The sequence below is a fragment of the Pezoporus occidentalis genome, unplaced genomic scaffold (assembly GCF_034315485.1).
Source record: "Pezoporus occidentalis ecotype Australia unplaced genomic scaffold, CSIRO_AGI_Poc_V1 ctg270, whole genome shotgun sequence".
Lineage (NCBI taxonomy): Eukaryota > Metazoa > Chordata > Aves > Psittaciformes > Psittacidae > Pezoporus > Pezoporus occidentalis.
In genome coordinates, this window is record NW_026914612.1 from 527227 (window position 1) to 546487 (window position 19261).

The 19261-nt window shown below is 42.4% G+C and overlaps 1 protein-coding gene across 4 annotated transcripts; it reads right to left on the reverse strand.

Annotated features, from left to right (window-relative positions):
• Positions 1–3056: 3056 nt before the first annotated feature.
• On the reverse strand, positions 3057–18562 carry RBM17 (RNA binding motif protein 17). Of its 4 annotated transcripts, none has more exons than XM_062624763.1 (12): positions 18422–18562; positions 16600–16740; positions 14546–14662; positions 13050–13216; positions 11105–11199; positions 9744–9800; positions 7788–7929; positions 5548–5699; positions 4453–4526; positions 4016–4114; positions 3466–3538; positions 3057–3341 (listed from the first exon to the last, which is right to left on the reverse strand). In XM_062624763.1, the coding sequence occupies exons 2-12, from the start codon at positions 16720–16722 to the stop codon at positions 3238–3240; spliced, it is 1203 nt and encodes a 400-aa protein (XP_062480747.1). In that variant the 5' UTR covers positions 16723–16740; positions 18422–18562; the 3' UTR covers positions 3057–3237. The 4 variants fall into 4 exon arrangements, with proteins under 4 accessions (XP_062480747.1, XP_062480744.1, XP_062480745.1 ...); XM_062624760.1 differs by having other exon boundaries at positions 11105–11202; XM_062624761.1 differs by having other exon boundaries at positions 11105–11202; positions 18415–18487.
• Between the last annotated feature and the right edge of the window lie 699 nt (positions 18563–19261).

Here is a 19261-nt window from a genome sequence, read left to right on the forward strand (position 1 = left end):
TCAAATCTCTCCTAAGTAGGCACCTAATCGAGATTCCCAGAAGTAATGAGCAGTTCACACTGAGCTCAACAGGAGACTCAGGTGTTCAGAGAATCAGAGTATTTATGTGGGTACTTAAAACATGATTAAAGCTTAACGTTAGGAAATCAGGCCTGAAAAATACCAAGAGCCTCATCTGAAGCAGCATAACCAATCCTATGCTGCCAATGAGGCAAATTTATCTGAATAGGCCATCATCCTCTTTATTTTCTTTACCTTTTAGGGCACCACACAAAAAGAGAAACTAAAATACTGCTTCAGGCCATAGTTAAAAGTACAAACCTCACAGAAAAAGGTGGCTGCACAGTATCAAATATGCAAAGACAAAGAAACAAGTAAAACTTTGTAGCTGCAGTGAAGGACTCCAAATTAAGTGCTGCTGAGCCTTTTGAGAGGGCACCGATGAATCATGGAGGGGGAAAGAAAAGGATATGTAAGCAGGAAGCACTGGAGGTGTTAATTTGAGCAGCTGCTAGAAATAGATAAAAGTCAGTGACAAGATTCCAGAGGGAGGAAGTAGGGAAGTTAATTCAGAACTCAGTTTTTCAAGGCATGCAAAATACAGCCATACCCAAGAAAGATGGAGCCAACACATCAACACAGGCCAAGTGGAAGAATGTGCGTCTGCAAAACATGCTTCCCAACTACGTTATCCATGGTACATAAAGTCTGATTAAGGACCCCAGCCTTTCCAGCTTTCCACACCCTTTTTTAGGTGTGGAAACACCTAAGGACAACTGTTCAACTGTATTTGTACAGCATCCAAAGAATGATTAAAGTACAGCAGTGTAGGTCTGCTCACACTTCTGTCTTAGTGAGCCCATGGTACAGAGAAATACTTCATTTATAGCATGTATCTCCTATACAAACCACTAAATGAACCAGTCCTCTCTCCTACATTTCCAGGGGTAAGCTTTACTTGGGAGTCTTCAACCACAATAACGAGCTTTAGAACTAAATGGTTCAAAACTTGCTAGTACAGTAATTCTCAGCAACTAGAAGAGCTGCATCTCATCAAACTGGAAGCTCAGAAGCTGGATTATAGAGAAAGCAGCAGAACAGCTGGTAAGAAGACAAAAATTAGCCTGTATACATCAGAGAAAGCTTACACTCAGTAACTCAGAACAGAGATATTTGCTGAAATAGGAGCCATAAATAAATCATGGTGCTTAAAGCCGAGTTATATTTCAAGCTAAGTTAAGATCACACTAAATATGTTATCAGTGCTTAACTTTCTACAGCATGCCTCCTAAGTTATTTGACTCTTTTAAGTACATCTATGCTAATTTATACTAGGTAATTTCTTCGTTTTACTACACAGAAGTTCTTTACTGTGGGGGTGGTGAGACACTGGCACAGGTTGCTCAAAGGAGTGGTGAATGCTCCATCCCTGGCAGTGTTCAAGGCCAGGCTGAACAGAGCCTTGGGCAACAAGGTCTAGTGTGAGGCGTCCCTGCCCACGGCAGGGGTTTGGAACTGGATGTTCTTAAGGTCCTTTCCAACCCAAACCATTCTGTGATTCTATGATAGTAGCAAAGACCTCAAAATGTTGCTCAAAGTCAAACAGAAAACTAAGAGCAGAGCCAACAACAGAATTCAGATTCTGTTACTGCCCCAAGTCCTGTGCTTTTACTATTAGTCAGGCTGGCTCTTCACCTCTGCTGCAGTGAGGTTGTCTAATGGTGGATCACAGCAGTCACTGACTGTGGAGCAGGCCCTGTGCAACACAAGAGGGTAGTAAGGAAGCCAACACGCAGTAAGTAAAATACAAGGGTTTTTTAAAAACTGATTTCTGTTTTACAAGCAAATGTTTGTACAGAGGTTGGTGGAACACAGACAAAGTAAGTGAAACACAAGACCAAGGGTTTCTCATATAGGTCTGCAGCCCAAACTTAATAAAAGGCCAATAAGTGGAGATATTCACAGCGTTGATCAACTATATGTCTATACCCCCTCCCCCCAATACATGTGTATAACAGGAAGAAGACATCCAGCATCAGCTTTCAAACACCTTAAATGCCCTCAGAGCTCACTTCCATGTTGGTATCTGCATAATCCTAGGTGCAATGGAGCACAGAGACAACTGCCATCACTGCATAGCCACCCCTTGCCAACTCTTTGTCACATACTGTTCCCAAACAAAAAGCAAACATCAATCAGGAGCAGAGTGCTAGCTATGATTTTACATTAGATTATCAAAAATTAGTGTGTAATCGTTTAGTTTGTACTCTTCACATTACATATGAGAATTCTCCTCCATCACCTCCTACTCTGAACTGTTCCACTGGCACTCCTCAGAAGAAAAAAAACTAACCCTGGTGTTATTAACCTCCAATATAGAAATATAGAGATATAACAATAGCCAGGTTAGAATCAATGAAACAAGAAGTTAGTTATGTGTGATATTAGAGGAATTGGGATTCTGAGACACAAGAATGAGTTTCCCCTCAGTTCTACCCGTAGCATTTGAGTAATGACCTGTCATCAGTTAACCCTGGATATTTCTGCAAAGACTGACTGACAGCACAAAGCTCCTGCTAACAGTCCACTCATTCAGATTCAAATGGCTAAGCAGTTTAAATTCCTTCCTCCTTCTATTTCCCTGGGTTAAACATGTGTATTCTTTGGATTTGGGAAGAAAGACAGACTCGTTCCTTGTTACTTTAGTCTCCATAGAAAGCATGGTCCTGGAGTCAGGTAAGAACAAACTAGCTGCCAGCTGTCCAACAACCCCAAATCACTCTGGTGTGCAAGGCTGTAATGTAACTCTGAGAGATACCATCAGGGAAGAGAAGCATGACAGCACATAGTCCCTTTCCAGAGCTTCCCACTTATTATGGAGGCAGCACAGGGACTCCATGATGAAGCACCAGAACAAGGAAAGCAGGAATACAGACAAAGCATCTCCTCAGCAGTGGGTTTTCAAGAGAACCATGTCGTCTGAAAGCTCCGAAACAATCCAGATCCCCAGAGCAGTAAGCGGAATTGTGCAATTCAAAACCACACAGACGTGAATCTGACTTTCAAAGGGCTTTATATTACAAAAAGAAAAATGTAAGTCACAACGAATGTGAAAAATCCATTCAATGAGGCTTGTTTCCAGTTTGCTAGGAAAGCTACTTTGCTCTTCCTTATTCCCAGCCTACTGCTGAAAACATGATTGCCAAAACAGTGCCACCTTGAGCAGGGGTTTTAAAATCAAACTTGCTCAGCCAGATCCAGTACTCGGAACTTGTCCAGGTTGTAGAAACAAGCCTTCACGACTCTGCCTCCGAAGTATCTTCCATTTAGATCCACAACAGCTAAAAGTGAAACCAGTGACAGGTCAGCAAGCACCAGTTCAGTTCACTAATCAATCAGGGAGAGCATTCAATGTCTCTACAGGACTTAACTCTGAGGTTCACAGGACACTATTTACTATCCTACCTTTGATGGCAGATTCAACCCGTTCAAACTCTAGGAATATTCTTACAGCTTCATCATCAGGGGCACCAGGAATCTGAAACAAAACAGAAAACAAACAAAATATCCCAAATCAGAACAAGGAGTAAAAATACTGGTTTAAATTGCTGTTCTTCACAGAAGTAGTGAAGAGAACAGACTAAGAAGATTCCAAAAGCACAATACCCAGAGATTTTTGGATTTGGTGAAGACAGACTCATTCCTTGTTACTTTAGTCTTCACAGAAAGCATTGCCCTGGAGTCAGGTGAGAATAAACTAGCAGCCAACTGTCCAATGACCCCAAATCCCTCTGGTGTGCAGAGGATTTACAAAAGCAAGGCTGTCATGTAACTTAGTTTCTGACACTAAGTTTGTGTTTTACAGATATAGAAAATCCAGGTTCACAACACAGCAAAGGAACATGTGACATCTCCTAATCTACACCACTTCTCCTAGGCAGTAACAAGCCAGTTGTGAGGGACAAGTGTTCAGTTTGGTTTCAGAGCTGCCTAAAAGGAACAGATTATCTCTTACCTCAAAGATGACACATTTCCCAACCTTGCCATACTTCTCGCATTCCTCCTTAGTTTCAACTTCTAGATCTTCATCCACCTCCCCAGCACCAACCATGTTCTGAAAGTCAAAAGAACAAACCCAACTCACCGGGATGCACAGACCATTATGTAGACAAACCACAGATGTATTCAACTGTGACCATAAATACTTTAAGCTTCTGTTCAACAGTAACAGCCACAGAAGGAGAGAGTTCCCTACTAATAAGACAAGGTAACTGTATAATCCAAAACACTACTGATTTACAGTCACAACTTGTACCTCAGACATGTTTTTACCATGTAGATGCTGCTCAAAACTACTCAAACTGTACAGTCATTGTAAGAGGAACACAGACTTACACATTTCAACCATAGATGCTGCAAGCACAAAGACATGTTCTCCTACTCCCAACTTACCCTTAGTAAGACCACTTTAGTTGGGCATTTCAGTATCTCAGTCAATGGGTTCGAATCCGCTTTTTTGCCCGTTTCTATGAAGACAGAACAGTGAATCATGAAATAACTGAAGATTAAAGCTCAACTGCCTGAGAGGAGGATGGAGCCAGGAGGGGCTGGGCTCTGCTCCCAAGGAACAAGGGATGGGACATTGAGGAATCGGCCTCAAGCTGCACCAGGGCAGGTTTAGATGGAGCTGAGGAACAATTCCTGCCCCAGAGGGTGCTCAGGCATTGGAACAGGCTGCCCAGGGCAGGGCTGCAGTCACCGTCCCTGCAAGTGTTCACACAGCGTGGAGACGAGGCCTCAGTGCCATGGGTTAGTGGTGACCCTGGCAGCGCTGGGAACAGTTGGACTGGATGGGCTTAAAGGGCTTTTCCAACGTGGTTGATTCTGTGATTTAAACTTATAGGGGTGATTTTATCAGAATCTGTTACCGAACAATGGAATAAAAGCCACAAAATGTAGTTTCATATTAGTGAGGAACAGTCATTCCGAATTTGTAAGAATAGGAATTCTACTTGTAAGGACAGTAAGAGAAAAAAATCACTTCTGCAAAATGTGAACTAAGCTGAACATTGGCAATGTACTATTTCATAATAATTCATCAGTTCAGAATATTATCAGACTCCCTAAGAACTAAAAATCAGGTCTCCTGACTTCCAACACTTGTGCTTAGGCACAGGTGCTGTTCTAGTAAGGCTACATCTTGTCTTGTCTCTAGATCAACCACCAGAGGAATTAGAGCAGTATGTAAAGCATGTGATAGGGAGAGAAAGCCAGCATGAACAGAGCAGGATCACCTCTTGAAGAGAACACTAAACATCCAAACACTGAAGGAGGACAACTGAGGGGAGGATGAGCTAAAAGCAAAGAGGACCACTTTAAAAAAAGATGAATTCCTACAAGAAGGAATATGAACCATTCTTCCAACTCTAACCAGCATTTTCTGCAAGGACAGGTGGCAAACTTAAATCCAGGAGTGTTCACTGACCCTGAACCATTATTCTGCCCCTGACCATTTCTCACAAACTTATTAGTGTAGGACAAAATTACCTTTCTCTGTAGAATCACCAACAATGATCTTGCCACCCCTCTTGCTTGTTTTCTCCACTGAGAGTGCTGTGCTCAGCCCCTGTTCATGCTTTCCCAGCCCCTGGCCCTCTCTGAAACCATACTTCTGCATGATTTTATGAGCCACTGTCCCTCTGCAAAGAGAAAAAGCATCAGTTAGTACAGGTTTCTTCCACAAAACATTATCACTGTATTTTTCTTAAGTGCTTGAACATTCTACCTCCTAAAAATCTCATTACATACAGACTGAAAACATAATAGGTTCTATAAGACTTAACAACCTAGCAACAACAGCACCTGTGAAGATGAAAAGTGTTACCCCTAAATTAGATGGAAGAGTTGTCAGAGAAGGTGACTTAATAAAATTGCTCATACTTTTATGGATACAACCCAACTTCCATTAACAGTGCAAGTCAGCATCATACACTATACAATGGTTTGGGTTAGAAGGGACATTTAAAGACCATCTAGTCCAACCCCACTGCCATGGCAGGTACACCTTCCTCTAGATCAGGCTGCTGACAGTAGATCACAAATGAGATCAGATGAAGGTCTATTTAGTTCGGTTTCTTTTCTTTGTCAGTGGCTGGTATCAAAAGCTTGAGAGAAAAAGGCAGATGTGGAACAACCTAACTCCCACATTAATCAGATCCTGCCGTTAGTTCCAAGTTGGCATAAACTCCAGAGCACAGAGTTTTGTCAGCCCACTCTCTAACATATCTGAATATCCTCAGCATTAATTTAAACACATCTTTCTGAATTTTCAAGAACATATTCAGGCAATAAAATCATAGAATGGATTGGAAGGGACCTTAAAGCTCATGAAGTTCCAACCCCTGCCACAGGCAGGGACAACTTCCACTAGAGCAGCTTGCTCCAAGCCCCTGTGTCCAACCTGGCCTTGAACACTGCCAGGGATGGGGCAGCCACAGCTTCTCTGGGACCCTGTGCCAACGCCTCACCGCCCTCCCAGGGAAGAACTTCTTTATATCTAACTCAAATTTCCCCTGTTTCAGTTTAAAACCATTCCGCCTTAAGTACCTTACAAAAAACACCTCCAGTGACAGGTTTTGAAATTCCCACTGAATGAATACTCATAATCAAAAGATACCTGACCATATTGACATTTCGTTGGAGACCACAGCTAAAGACACAAAAACCATGCCATGGTTCACTAGTTTAAACCACAGTAAATATTCTATGCTCAGTCACTACCATTTTCTCAAAAGACATGTAAGATTACTCATAAGATTACAATGATCCTGGGTAATCGGTGACTACCTGACTATTTTCTAAGCATACTACATGAAACATACAAAGACATATTCAAAAGGCCACAAAGTCTGGCTCTGTCATGGTGAACAGTTAAAACACTAAGTCACAGAATTAGCAGTAGCTAACTGTATGGTCAAAATAAAGCAGATTAGATCTTGTATTTAGCACTTCCTTCAATGAAGTGAAGGCCTGAAGGTCCTGGGGTATTGCTAACTAGAGGTGGTAACAACGCATTAATTGATCCAACAGCCCTGAGTTTGATTATCCTTTTGCTGCACAAAGTGTTTCTATTAAAAAATGCATTAAAAATCATTTCCAAAATGGAAATGTAGTGTAATCATGTTTGACTACACTGAGGCTGCATTTCCACAAACCCAATGCAACTGCTAAGAGTACCACATCTAACTACTCCACCTTTCAACTGAGATCTCAAGATGTTTTTAGCTATGAATTCGACTTCCCCTTGTTGCCACAGTAGTAACAAGAACTACACGATGCTAATTCAGAAAGTAACTAGGCAGATCTGCAGCCACAGCTGCTACATTCCTGCAAATATGCTTTGAATTTCTGAAGAAACAAACAAAGCAGAGCTGCTTTGCCCCCTGGTATGTACCACATTGAAGACAAAGGTGGAAAAAAAACCCTAGAGGATCTAACATGCCATCTGTGATTTCCTGTTTACTACATTAGCTTGGTTTGTAAAAGCCATAAACACTTTATACCAGAGTGTGGCTTCAGAACTCGCTTAAAAGCAAAGCCTTGAATGCAACCACCTCAAATGCATTTCTCTCCAGCAAGTAAATCCACAGCTTTTCCTGTATCCTGCCAGCCAGAACTATATGCACTCTGACATGTGGTGGGATGTGTTCTTCTCTATTGACAAGCTATTTAAACTTTTGGTTTCCACCACCTTTTTTCCACCAAATGAGCATAAGTCAATCATTTACCCCATGTTAGCAAGGAAAGAGTTGCTAGGTCCTGTGGGGGAACGAGGTCTTTCTGGCTCATCATATACTGGAGGAGGAATAGCTGCTTTGGAAGATGGTGGCCGAGGTCTCGACTCCTCTTCATATGGAAATGATGCCACAGCTGAAGAAAACAGAGACATTTGGTTTTTCAGTAAAATACTTTGCATGATCCAACCTACTTGTTATGAGCACTGGAATACTGTGCCTTCAGTTTACCACATTTACACACAGCTGCAAGTTGTACTTTCTTCTGCATTGATACTAACAAAAGTCTTCCACATAAAATCCAAATCCCAAGATTTCCTTTGCACATGCTGCTTTAACATCCCTCTTCCTCTCTCCCTCTTAGAAACAAGAGTTATCTTGATTCTCCTCATTGGATATAAAGCGAGTTTGTATCCACAGGTCTGTAATGCATTTATTAACCTCTTACTTATCAAATGGAAAAAAGAAACATTAAGAGGCCACCTGCACTATGAGCTTATCCACACAGAGGGCAAACAAACTTGAAAGCCTCGTTCATCAAGAACAGAATTACAACAAAACCAGATCAATGCATACAGCCTGCGGGCTGGGGACTGGGAAGAAAAGTGCACTGGAGATGTACACAAAAGAGGAAGTCTGAAGAAGAATGAATGCAGCTCGAAGTGAAGTGTTTATACAACCTGAAGAGATCTGACAATTCCTGCACTGAAACTCTTCCTGTGGTGTGGAGATATATCTGTATCTATCTCTGTATCTATATATAGGTATTTCAATCATACTGATGAGATTATTGGACTACCTTCCACTGACAAGTCAAATGTGAAGAAAAAAAGCCTACGGAGCACTGAAGGAACACACTTTTCAATGGACTTAAGGACTTGCAGACTGACATAGTCTTAGATTATTTCCTGCTCAACCAGGAGTTCTCCCTTACCAAATAAAACATCAGATGTAACGCTTGGGGATGTTGTATGAGCAAAACCCAGTCCCTGTTTAAGCAGCAGATGAACTGGTCTGTGGGACTTCTGCTACAGCAGTGTTTTCTAACGTTTTTCCAGTCCAGCTTTGAGCATCAAGTAACAAACTGTACAAAGGATTCCTTGTGAGATCATGTCCCATTTCAAAAAGCTCTCTCCCTCAGGATATTTCCACCATTTCCAGCCTCTATTTACTTTTCCTTGACACTGCTCAATTGCTCTTCATTATTTACTCAAAACAACCTCTTTCTGTTTTGAATGTTTGCACACTTCAAATGCTTTCACTACTGTATCATCCACTCACGCTGACAAGCTTCGCTTTTGGTAAAGTTGAATGCTCTCATGAATAAAACCAGGACTCCCAAAGGAACGTTTGTGTGCAGAAGATTCTCCTCCCTTATTACTTCTTAACATACACCACACACTGTTCCATATTTTAATTGACAAATTTAAGACCATTCGACATGGAAAAAGAGGGAATGGGTTTGTTCTTAAAGTAAGATTGTGCCATCTAGTGGTTAAGAGAAAGCTGGTGCACACACACAGCTCTTCAGCAAATACTGCCTCCCTCAAAAACTAAGTGCTGCCTGTAGCACACAACCCCTTCAGAAAGATACTCATAAAGTACCTCCTAAAGCAAAAGGCAATAGAAAAATTCCGTCTCCATGCTGTGGAGGTTTCTAGTCTACCCAGAGGAACTTGTCTGCAACGTTTCACATCACAAATGAGCCACTGAGCATGGTTGTAACAGACCAGCTTGCCAAACCACTTCGCAGCAATATAGAAAGAATTCTTTAGAATGGAGATGTGAAGCACAGTAGTGTTGCAGGATCCCACAGCTTCCCCCATGAACAAAGAACCGGTACAAGTTCTTCTGCCAAAGAATTGTACGGGAAGAACATCAGGACAACAGAAAGCTGAGCAAGAAATAAACACAGCCAAGTTTCAGAGAACAGGATTCTGGTGTACTTACGCTCTTTGTCCTTCTCAACAAGGGAAGTGGGTGGTGCAATGGCAGCTCCTCCCATACCTATGAGCAAAATGGAAGGTAACACATTTGTATGATTATGTTCTGCTGCTCGAAATAGCTTCACTGAATCTTAAGATAGCTCCTGGCTCCTCACCAGCCAATTCTTAACCCACATCTCTATCAAGAGAAAAGCAGCAAGAGAGCAGTCTGAGAAGCTTCAACAGTGGTGAACTAGAACTGAATGAAAAGCACATCAAGGGAGACATCAAACTGCAGTGATGTACTACTACATGTCGTGTCTGTCATAAACATATTTCACAGGATTTCAAAGTTAAAGACTAGAGGGAAACAAACCTTTAGTTCTACAACTGCTCAATCAAACCAAATGAGAAAGATGCTCTGTTCAAAATTAGCTACACTTTCAAACCAGTAAAGTACAAAGCCTCTTAATGAACAATGTTCTAACGTAGTCTCATAACTTTCAAGGCAGAGCAAATATATGTCATGTCCCCTGTCAGAAATTTTCTTTTTTAGAGTAACAACAGCCCTGAACTATTTACTGTAACTTTAGTGCTGAAAGTTTAATTTTATAGCATCATAGAATGGTTTGGGTTGGAAAAGAGCTTAAGATCATCCAGTTCCAACTCTCCTGCTATAGGCTGAGACACCTCACCCCAGACCATGTCGCCCAAGGCTCTGTCCAATCTGATCTTGAACGCAGCTAAGGATTTACCATTTCTTTGGGCAACCTCTGCCAGTACCTCACCACGCTCACAGTAAAGAACTTCTTCCTGAACTTCCCCTGTTTCACTTTGAACCCATCACCCCTTGTCCTATCGCTACAGTCCCAGATGAAGAGCCCTTCTCCAGCCCCCTTCAGATAGTGGAAGCTGCTCTGAGGTCTCCACACAGCTTCTCTTCCCAAGGCTGAACCAACATGCAAAGACTATCTCATCACCCAGATCCACACCATCTAAGTAGTTCTAAGGGCATGAAATAACAAATGCAGGAATTGTCAGCTTTAGTAGTTAAAACTCAACAGTGATCCTCTTACAGTGATTTTATCTCGTGCTTCACCCCTTTCCTGGAACCTACACCATGCAGAAACTTAAACCAGGTTATCTATAAACTAAAGTAAAAAGAGGTCTTTCCACAATTTAGCCTGCATGGAAAGAAAGCTTTCTGCATGATGACAGTTATGGTTGTAAGAAAATGCTAGGGTTATTCTAAAGGCTCAGAAATAGCAGTACACACCTCAGCTGAGAACAGAGACATACACAATCCATGGAACAGGATTGTGAATTCCCTGCATTTATTTTTCACCTCTTTCCCCATAAAAAAAATAAATCCAACAGTTCCCTTACTTCTTTTTCGTCTCTCCCTTTCGTAATCTTCATCTTCATCAGAATCTGGATCTGGTCTTCTTGAAAAGCCACTGGCTTCATGTCTGTCTTTACGTCTTCTAGGAAACATAGTAAGTTAGAAACCATCAAAGTTAACTCTTTGCTTTAATCTGTGATATCACCTTTGCACTGTGAATTATACTGCTCCACTCTAATTGGCATTTTATAACATCTTCCATGAAGGCATGCGTAAAAACCTTTGCTTTTTGTTTCTTTGCTTTTATACTCACAGAGTATATTTTGTATAATTAAGACAGATCCAAAGCAAGATCATCTTCCACTTTCAAGTCAGCCAAGAAGAACGTATGAAAATGAGGAAGCACCTGAATAAATCTAGCGCAAACTGACTATGGTGACTGAATGACTACAAAGGAAAAGGTGTTGGGTGGAACAGACCACAAGATAACAGAGACGTTAATTAATCACCCTGCTTTGAACAGATCCCTTCTACATTCCCCACTACAGGCTATACAAAGTAATATCATTTACTCAGTCAACCCCAAAACCATCAGATTATTGAGTAGCTTGGTGATTAAATAAGATTCCAGCAAGTCTATTAAAACATATTTAACATTAGGTGAGAAATGCTTCAAGAAGTGTTTGCACTTCAGCTGTTATTTACTGTGATTATGAAATTACTCACTTTAATATCTCAGAAAAAGGAAAAGTAGTTTTCCCAAACTGTGAGGAGCACAGCGTGGAACTTCAATCAGATCTCACTGCCAGAACAGCCATCAAAACTGTGCTACAGGATGCTAAAAGCAGCTCAGCTGTTCTGAATCTCTGCACTGAATTTAAACCAAACCTACACCCTGTTCTATCACCCAGGTTATTACAATGCATCCAGCTGATGCAGGCTTGGCTGAGATTGTTTCCCCAATTTTAAATCAAAGTGTATGATGTGTTTGTCACTTCCTCTCTCTAATGTTATATATAAAGACTACCCTTTTGGCCCACATACAACAAGCACAAGCATGACTGAACAGCTATCAACACTGAAGCTGTGGAAATGACAGCTTGGATTTCTGACATCTTGACAGAGAGCCTGAGGCATTCCTCCTCCACCAGATCAACGAAGATAGAACCAAGAGCGAACAGAGAAGGCCAAATGGCTAAAAATATCAATATCCACAATCTAAAAAGGGCAACAGAATAACCCTCCTGTAATTCCATAGACTTGAGATGATTCATACCACGATGAAGCTGGCTTATTAATTTCACTTAAAATGGGCAAATATAGTCTTACTGCCTGGCTGGCAGGCATTTCACCATCTGTTTCAATAGGACATCGAATCTGCATTCAACTTCTTTAATATGATTAGAGAGATTTCTTACTCCATGGAAATGGTATTAAGGTAATTACAAGTAAGTAGTGCTCTCTTTTGTACAGAGACAAAGAAGTAATAAATACACAATTAACTTACTTGAACTGAATGCAGACTGTTAATAAAGTGTAACTATGCCTCTCATAGACTGTGATAACTACATATTTAAAACTATGTATCTTTAAAATTATGCATCACTTTGTAGTATTTAAACCCCGAAATGATGGTTTATCACTGAGTGCTGGAAGGTATTTCTGTAGTCAAGTTATACTGACAACACTCTAAAGGTCGAAGTCTGATAATGATGCATTAAGTACACAAATCTTGCTGCTACTATCAAAATAAAGTAGATAAAAACTGACACGTACCTTTCAGCTAAAGAGACTGTTAACATGATAAATGTCATTTTTGCACTATCAGTCGATTTAGCAAGAGTATTACAACATACAACATACTAAAACCTCGTGCTTGTTTCTAAAAGCAGTTTTCTTCAGAAAAGCTTTAAGAATTTCCCTGTTTAGAGGGAAAATTGATAGGTTTGTTCTTTATATAACTGTCACAAGTTTAAACAAAAGCCTTACTTTTCTCTCTCTTCAATCTCCTTTTGCCTCTCCAGCTCACGCTGCCTCTGTCGCTCCTCCCTTTGACGTTTTACCACTTTCTCATAGTCATTTGGGAACATGGGATCATACTCATCTGCCAAAGGAATCAACACATCTCCTGCAGAGAAACCACTGGGTACAGGATCCTTAAAGAAAGAAAAACGATTTGGTCAGCTGATATCTGAAAGCAACCTCCAGCTCGAAACCACTAATTTAACACTTCCTTCTTACTCTCAACACCATAAACCACAATTCCTGACTTCAATAATGGCAGGTACCAGAAGAAATAATTTGCTTCACTTAAAACTAACATCCCATCCAGGCTTTCACTATCTCAAATTCTTCCATGAATTGCCCGCACTCACTCCCCCTACCAAATACAAAAGAGCAGCATGTCACCATGGACAAAAGATTTTTTCAACCCCCCCCTTAATTCATTATTAGAAGTATTAGGGCACCTTGCTCTTGCAAGCATCTGCAAGGGGTCCTCCCACATAATCTCACCAGTCTTTTTCATCAGCTGCTATTAGTATAACACAGAGGTTCATACAGTGTTCTACCCTCATTTGAAAGAACTATTTAGAGCCATGAGGATGATCAGGGGCTGGAGCGCCTCCCATATGAAGAAAGGCTGAGAAAATTGGGGCTGGAGAAGAGAAGCTGCATGGAGGACTCAGAGCAGCTTCCAGTGTCTGAAGGGGGCTACAAGGATGCTGGAGAGGGACTCTTCATCAGGGACCGTAGTGACAGGACAAGGGGTAATGGGCTCAAAATTAAACAGGGGAGATTTAGGTTAGATATAAGGAAGAAGTTCTTTACTGTGAGGGTGCTGAGGCGCTGGCACAGGGTGCACGGAGAAGCTGGGGCTGCCCCATCCCTGGCAGTATCAAAGGCCAGTTTGAACAGGGCTTGGAGCAAGCTGCTCTAGTGGAAGGTGTCCCTGCCCATGACAGGGGTTGGAACTGGATGACCTTAAGGTCCTTTCCAACCCAAACCATTCGGGGATCCTATTTCAGAACCACCACCTTTGAAAAAGTTTCAGGGAGAAAGTTTCTTTTGATTCCTTACCATGAGAAATCCATTTTAGAAGTTAGGTGGCTTTTTTTAAAGTTGATTGATACCCAGGTCCATTTCCAGCATTGGTGCAATCACAATTACATTCATTATTAACCTGACCAAACTGCTCTCTTGCAAAGTACCTTCAAGCTGATCAGAAGAAATACACTAGGAACACTCTGATTTTAACTACACATTAAGATTGGGAATCCCACGCTGTATCACATGGAAAGACTGTATGAAACTGAAATGTTCATCAATTAAAGACTCTTTGAGCAGAGGAAATCAATTTCAGAAAATGGTCATTTTTTTGACCACCAGGAAAGATGATGGAAAACTAAAAATACAGACTGCAGTCAAGTAACTCAAATTCTAAACCATTAGTTTACAGATGAACTTCTTAGCTGCCTTGGTCTTACCTTTAAGCCAGCTGCTACATGAGGTGGTGTGTCCACAATCTGTCTCTCATCAGAAGAGCCTCCTCGTTTCAGGTCAATCACTGGAGCAAGGACTGTGCTTTGTTTTGTTCTTTGACTCTGAAAAACATCACCAAAACAAAGAATGTCTAAAAAAACCAGAAATCAGCAGCTAGTTTTATGTATTTGTAGCTAGTATCTCCAATTTTTGTAGTAAAAGGATGAAAACCACTGTCTCAAATTTTTCGCTGTGCAAAGCTCAATAAATCATTTCTCTTCAGTTTACCAAAATACAGTAATTTCTGCTCTCATAAGACCCCACTTGGAGCTCTGTGTGCAGTTCTGGTGTCCTCAACATAAGGACATGGAGCTGTTGGAGCAAGTCCAGAGGAGGCCACAAGGATGATCAGGGGCTGGAGCACCTCCTGTATGAAGACAGGCTAAGAACACCTGGGGCTGTTCAGCCTCAGAAGAGAAGCTGTGTGGAGACCTCAGAGTAGCTTCCAGCGTCTGAAGGGGGCTATGGGGATGCTGGAGAAGGGCTCTTCATCAGGGACTGTAGAGATAGGACAAGGGATGATGGGTTCAAACTTAAACAGAGGAGATTTATGTTGGATATAAGGAAGAAACTCTTCACTGTGAGGGTGTGAGGCACTGGCACGGGTTGCATCAAGAGAAGCTGACCCATCCCTGCAGTGTTCAAGCCCAAGCTGGACAGAGCTTTGGGCAACATGGTCTAGTGACCATGGCAGGGGGCTGCAACTGCATGATCTTAAGTTCCTTTCCAATCCAAACCATTCTGTGATTCTGTGATTTGTAATGGACCCTGACATGGATAACTAAGTTTATGTCATGTTTTAGTGGTGGCAAAGGCTCTCAGTTCTGAGTCAGATGCCTGTCAACTATGTTTAAAGAGCTGCTACACAAATACAGATCTGATGGAATATTTCAAAGAATGCTTCCATGAAACCAGTGCATATTTTCCTCTTTTTAAGGAACTGAGATCAGACTTGGCTTGTGCATGCACTAGAACATACAGTAGTAGGTGAATGCTTCTAGGCTTGGACTAGGGCCAGAAAGACACCCCTTAAAAATTCAGACAATCTTTCCAGATGAGTTTGAACCAAGTGGGTTTTTTAAGGGGCTCAGACTTATTTCAAAAATCTACTGTTCTTCATATTTTATCATCTGATAAAATGTATTAATCTATTCTGAAATCTGAGTTTTCTAATCCTCTTCTATTAGCCTGTGCATATACTGATACCAGTCACACAAAGAATCTATCTAATAGAGTAGTCATTTAGATTTCATTCATGCAGGTTGTTCTAGTTATCAACTAAATCCTGCCCTCAATTTCAGTGGCATAAAACAGGAGTAAATCCAATGAAAAAAAATGCTGTGCCCACTGAAGTGTTCAGTATCTAAGCTGTTACTTATTTTTAATCAAGTACTCTCACTCTAGAAGCTACACACCACAAAGAACACACACAGGTCCTGCCTGAACCAACGTATCAACACTGCTTGAAGGAGGAGGATGAAATATAGCAATAAAAAGAGCAAATGGCTCTGTCACAGCTCAGGGAATTAGCTTGAACTCTTTCTCCCTTTAGGCACATTGGAAATGCTTCCTGCAGACATTTCTAACGCAAAACAATTTGCACTTTAGAAGCAAAGGTCTTAAACAGCATAAAAGGCATAAAATGATAAAGTATGGCCAACCCATCAATCACAGCATGACCCTTACTTTAAATAAAACCCCAACTTAATCTCATTATCTTTAAAGTTAGATCTGAAGATAAGCTTTTAGCTCTGTTACTTGAAAGATGTTCATCAGTTCTTGGTTCAATTTTAATGTTAATTTTGATATTTCCCTCTAACAGACTTTAAGAAACTTGCACCTTGCCTCTCCTCCCCTCGGTTTTGTAACACTCCTTGCTACAAGCTCACAGCCAAATCCCAGTAAAAGTATCCCAAACTGGTATTCTAAGGTCACAAACCTTCTTTAGTGCTCCAAACAGAAGCTTTAATAACAAAGCAAAACCACAAAGGAACTATACCTTTGCTTGTGTGAGAGCTGCTTTCTTCACCTGCAGCTGAGACTGTAGTAGTTTGAAGTTTTTGGACCAGCCTTCTGTTTTAGAATCGCTGGTCTCAACTCCCAAGTCATCGTAAAGTGACATTTTCCCTTCAATTGAAAACTAGAAGACAAAAAAGACAAATTCCAGATGACACAACAAACCTATGCCAGGGCTTACTTGCTACTAGTTTGTTAGTACACCATATTCTGATAATGACTTGTTTTCAGAGCCAGAGAAAATCTGAAGTAATCAAATGTTACTTAAGCTAGTAGCAAATACACATAACTACAGTAAGGCTGTTTAAAAGCAACTGTTTGAAAAGTAATGAATACTGTTCAAGCATTAACAAGTGATGGGAAGCTCCTAAAACTATGTTTGTAGCATTAAGTACCAGTAATTTCAGGTTTTATAGCAACGCTCTGTGCATCACACAAGCGTTAGTACTTCAGAATCAAACACAAAGGAATTATTGTCTCTGCTGCCCTTAAAAACATATCAGCATTAAAATCATCTTATTAAATGTCACTAATTTTTGCATCACTGTAAAGGAAGATCTTTCTTATACTAAATACACTTGCCACAGTATTATTAAATCACTATTTCCACATATTTCAGAGGCCCTTTTAAAGGCCTATACATAGAACTTACATCTGTATGTGCACACACACCACACACATACATATGCACACGTATATAAAATTAGTTAGGTAACAATATCAAAAACATGACATGAAATGCATCACTTTGATATTGCATCTTAGGTGAACAGAAAAAGAGATATGTCTGTAATGAGAGGTCTATCATTTGTGGAACAAGCTCACTAAATGGGTTTAAAGGCCCTTTTTAAAGCTCACTATTTAGTCTCTGATAGGCCTGGATCACAGCATCTTCACCCCAAAACTAACCTCTTAACTTACTGCAGGATCAAACAGAATTGGTCAGTGGTCTTGCAGATAAAGCTTACAGACTCATCAGCAAGATCTTGATCCCACAGGTCTGACAGACACTTACGTTTGAGGGAACCTGCCTGACGTATGGGAGAAGATGGTTGCTGCAAATAAAACATTCACCTAAGCCTGTGGGAAAAGTCCCGGATACAGCAACTATATTGTAACTCTGAATTTAAAACAAACCCGACAATTTAATCCTGCAATGGAATATAACAACCAGGGCTCAGCAGAAGAGAGTTCACTGCAAGAAAAGGAGGGCTGCACTTACTGGAGATTATCAGAGGTACCTTATAACATACATGGGCACAGGATGAGGACAGGGAACAACATGAATTCCCACCCACCACAGGGAATAAAGTTAGCGCAGTAGCAACGGTGCTATTTTACGAAATACAATGAATATATGAGACATATGATACGATGTATATATGGGAGGTACGATGCACTTCGGGTACGTGATGCTACCCGCACGGACACAGGGAATACAGGGAAGGTGCTGCCACCGCGGGAAAGCGACTTTGTGCCTCAGCGCCTGGCAGGGATGGGGTGCACCGCGGGGAACACACAACGGTGCCCAGCCATGGGGCTGTCACCACGCCGACGGAGCGAAGGGCATTCATGTCCCCCCGTCAAGCGCGCTCGGAGGGGACCGAGGCCTGGGACGCCGAGGGGCCCAGGCCACCCCTCGCAGGCCCCTACCCCTCCGAGCGGAGCAGCCGCACTGCCGAGGCCGCTGCAGAGGAGCCTGGCGCCCTCCTCCCGCTCCGCCCTGCGCCCGCACACCCTCCCGGAGCCCGGTACCGCCTCCCCGGGCGGGCACAGCCGGCCGCGGCCCGGCACCCACCGCTCACCCGTCACCGCGCCGCCGCCGCCGCCATTAGCCGGCCGCTGAGGCAGCCGGGAAGGGGCCGCACCTGCGCACTGCCGCACGCACGCCCTCTCTCCACCAATGAGCGCCAAGCGGCAGCGCCGCTGTTGTACCGCCCCCTGGCGGCGGCGCAGCGCCGGCTCCCTCCCCTCCCAGCCGCTCCGCTCGGTGGCGGTGGGAACGGGGTGGGGGGGACGGACCCTCGCCGGGAGCTGTGGGGTGGGAAAAAGCGCTCTAAACCCGAAAAGAAGGGGACGGAGGAAGCACTCGGAGCGCTGACCTCCTCCTGCAGCCCTGCTGAAGGTGCCAGACGCGCAGCTGAGCCCCCTCTCTCCAGCTGAGCCCCGGCTGCTGCTCCGCAGCCGCCATTCACATCAACTTCCTAATGCAGCGAAGTAGGATACGGGGATGAATTTGGCAAGGGAAGAAAGATGACAGCTAATTGCACGCACGATTTTTCACCCCGGGTGGGAAGTTTGGGTTCCTGGCTTCCGTAGTCCCAAAGTAATCCAAATTCCTTTTGGTTTTCACGATGCACATCGAGTGTAGTCAGCACCTTGAGATTTCTTTGCTTCCTCACGCCTGGAATCCAGTCCCTGATGTGACTTGAGGGTCGTGCGATGAAGCAATACAGTGATGCTGTGGGGTTTGGGGTCTCCCGTAAGTTTGGGGTCTCCCCCAGTTCTAAGTCCTGTGCAGTGGTGGGAATCACAGTCCCGCTCTGGAGGAGATGATGTGAATCACTCATCTCACGATCCGAATGTGATGTTTGGCTCTATAATGATCCCCTGCAATAACCCTTTTATACGGTGTGTGTAACTAT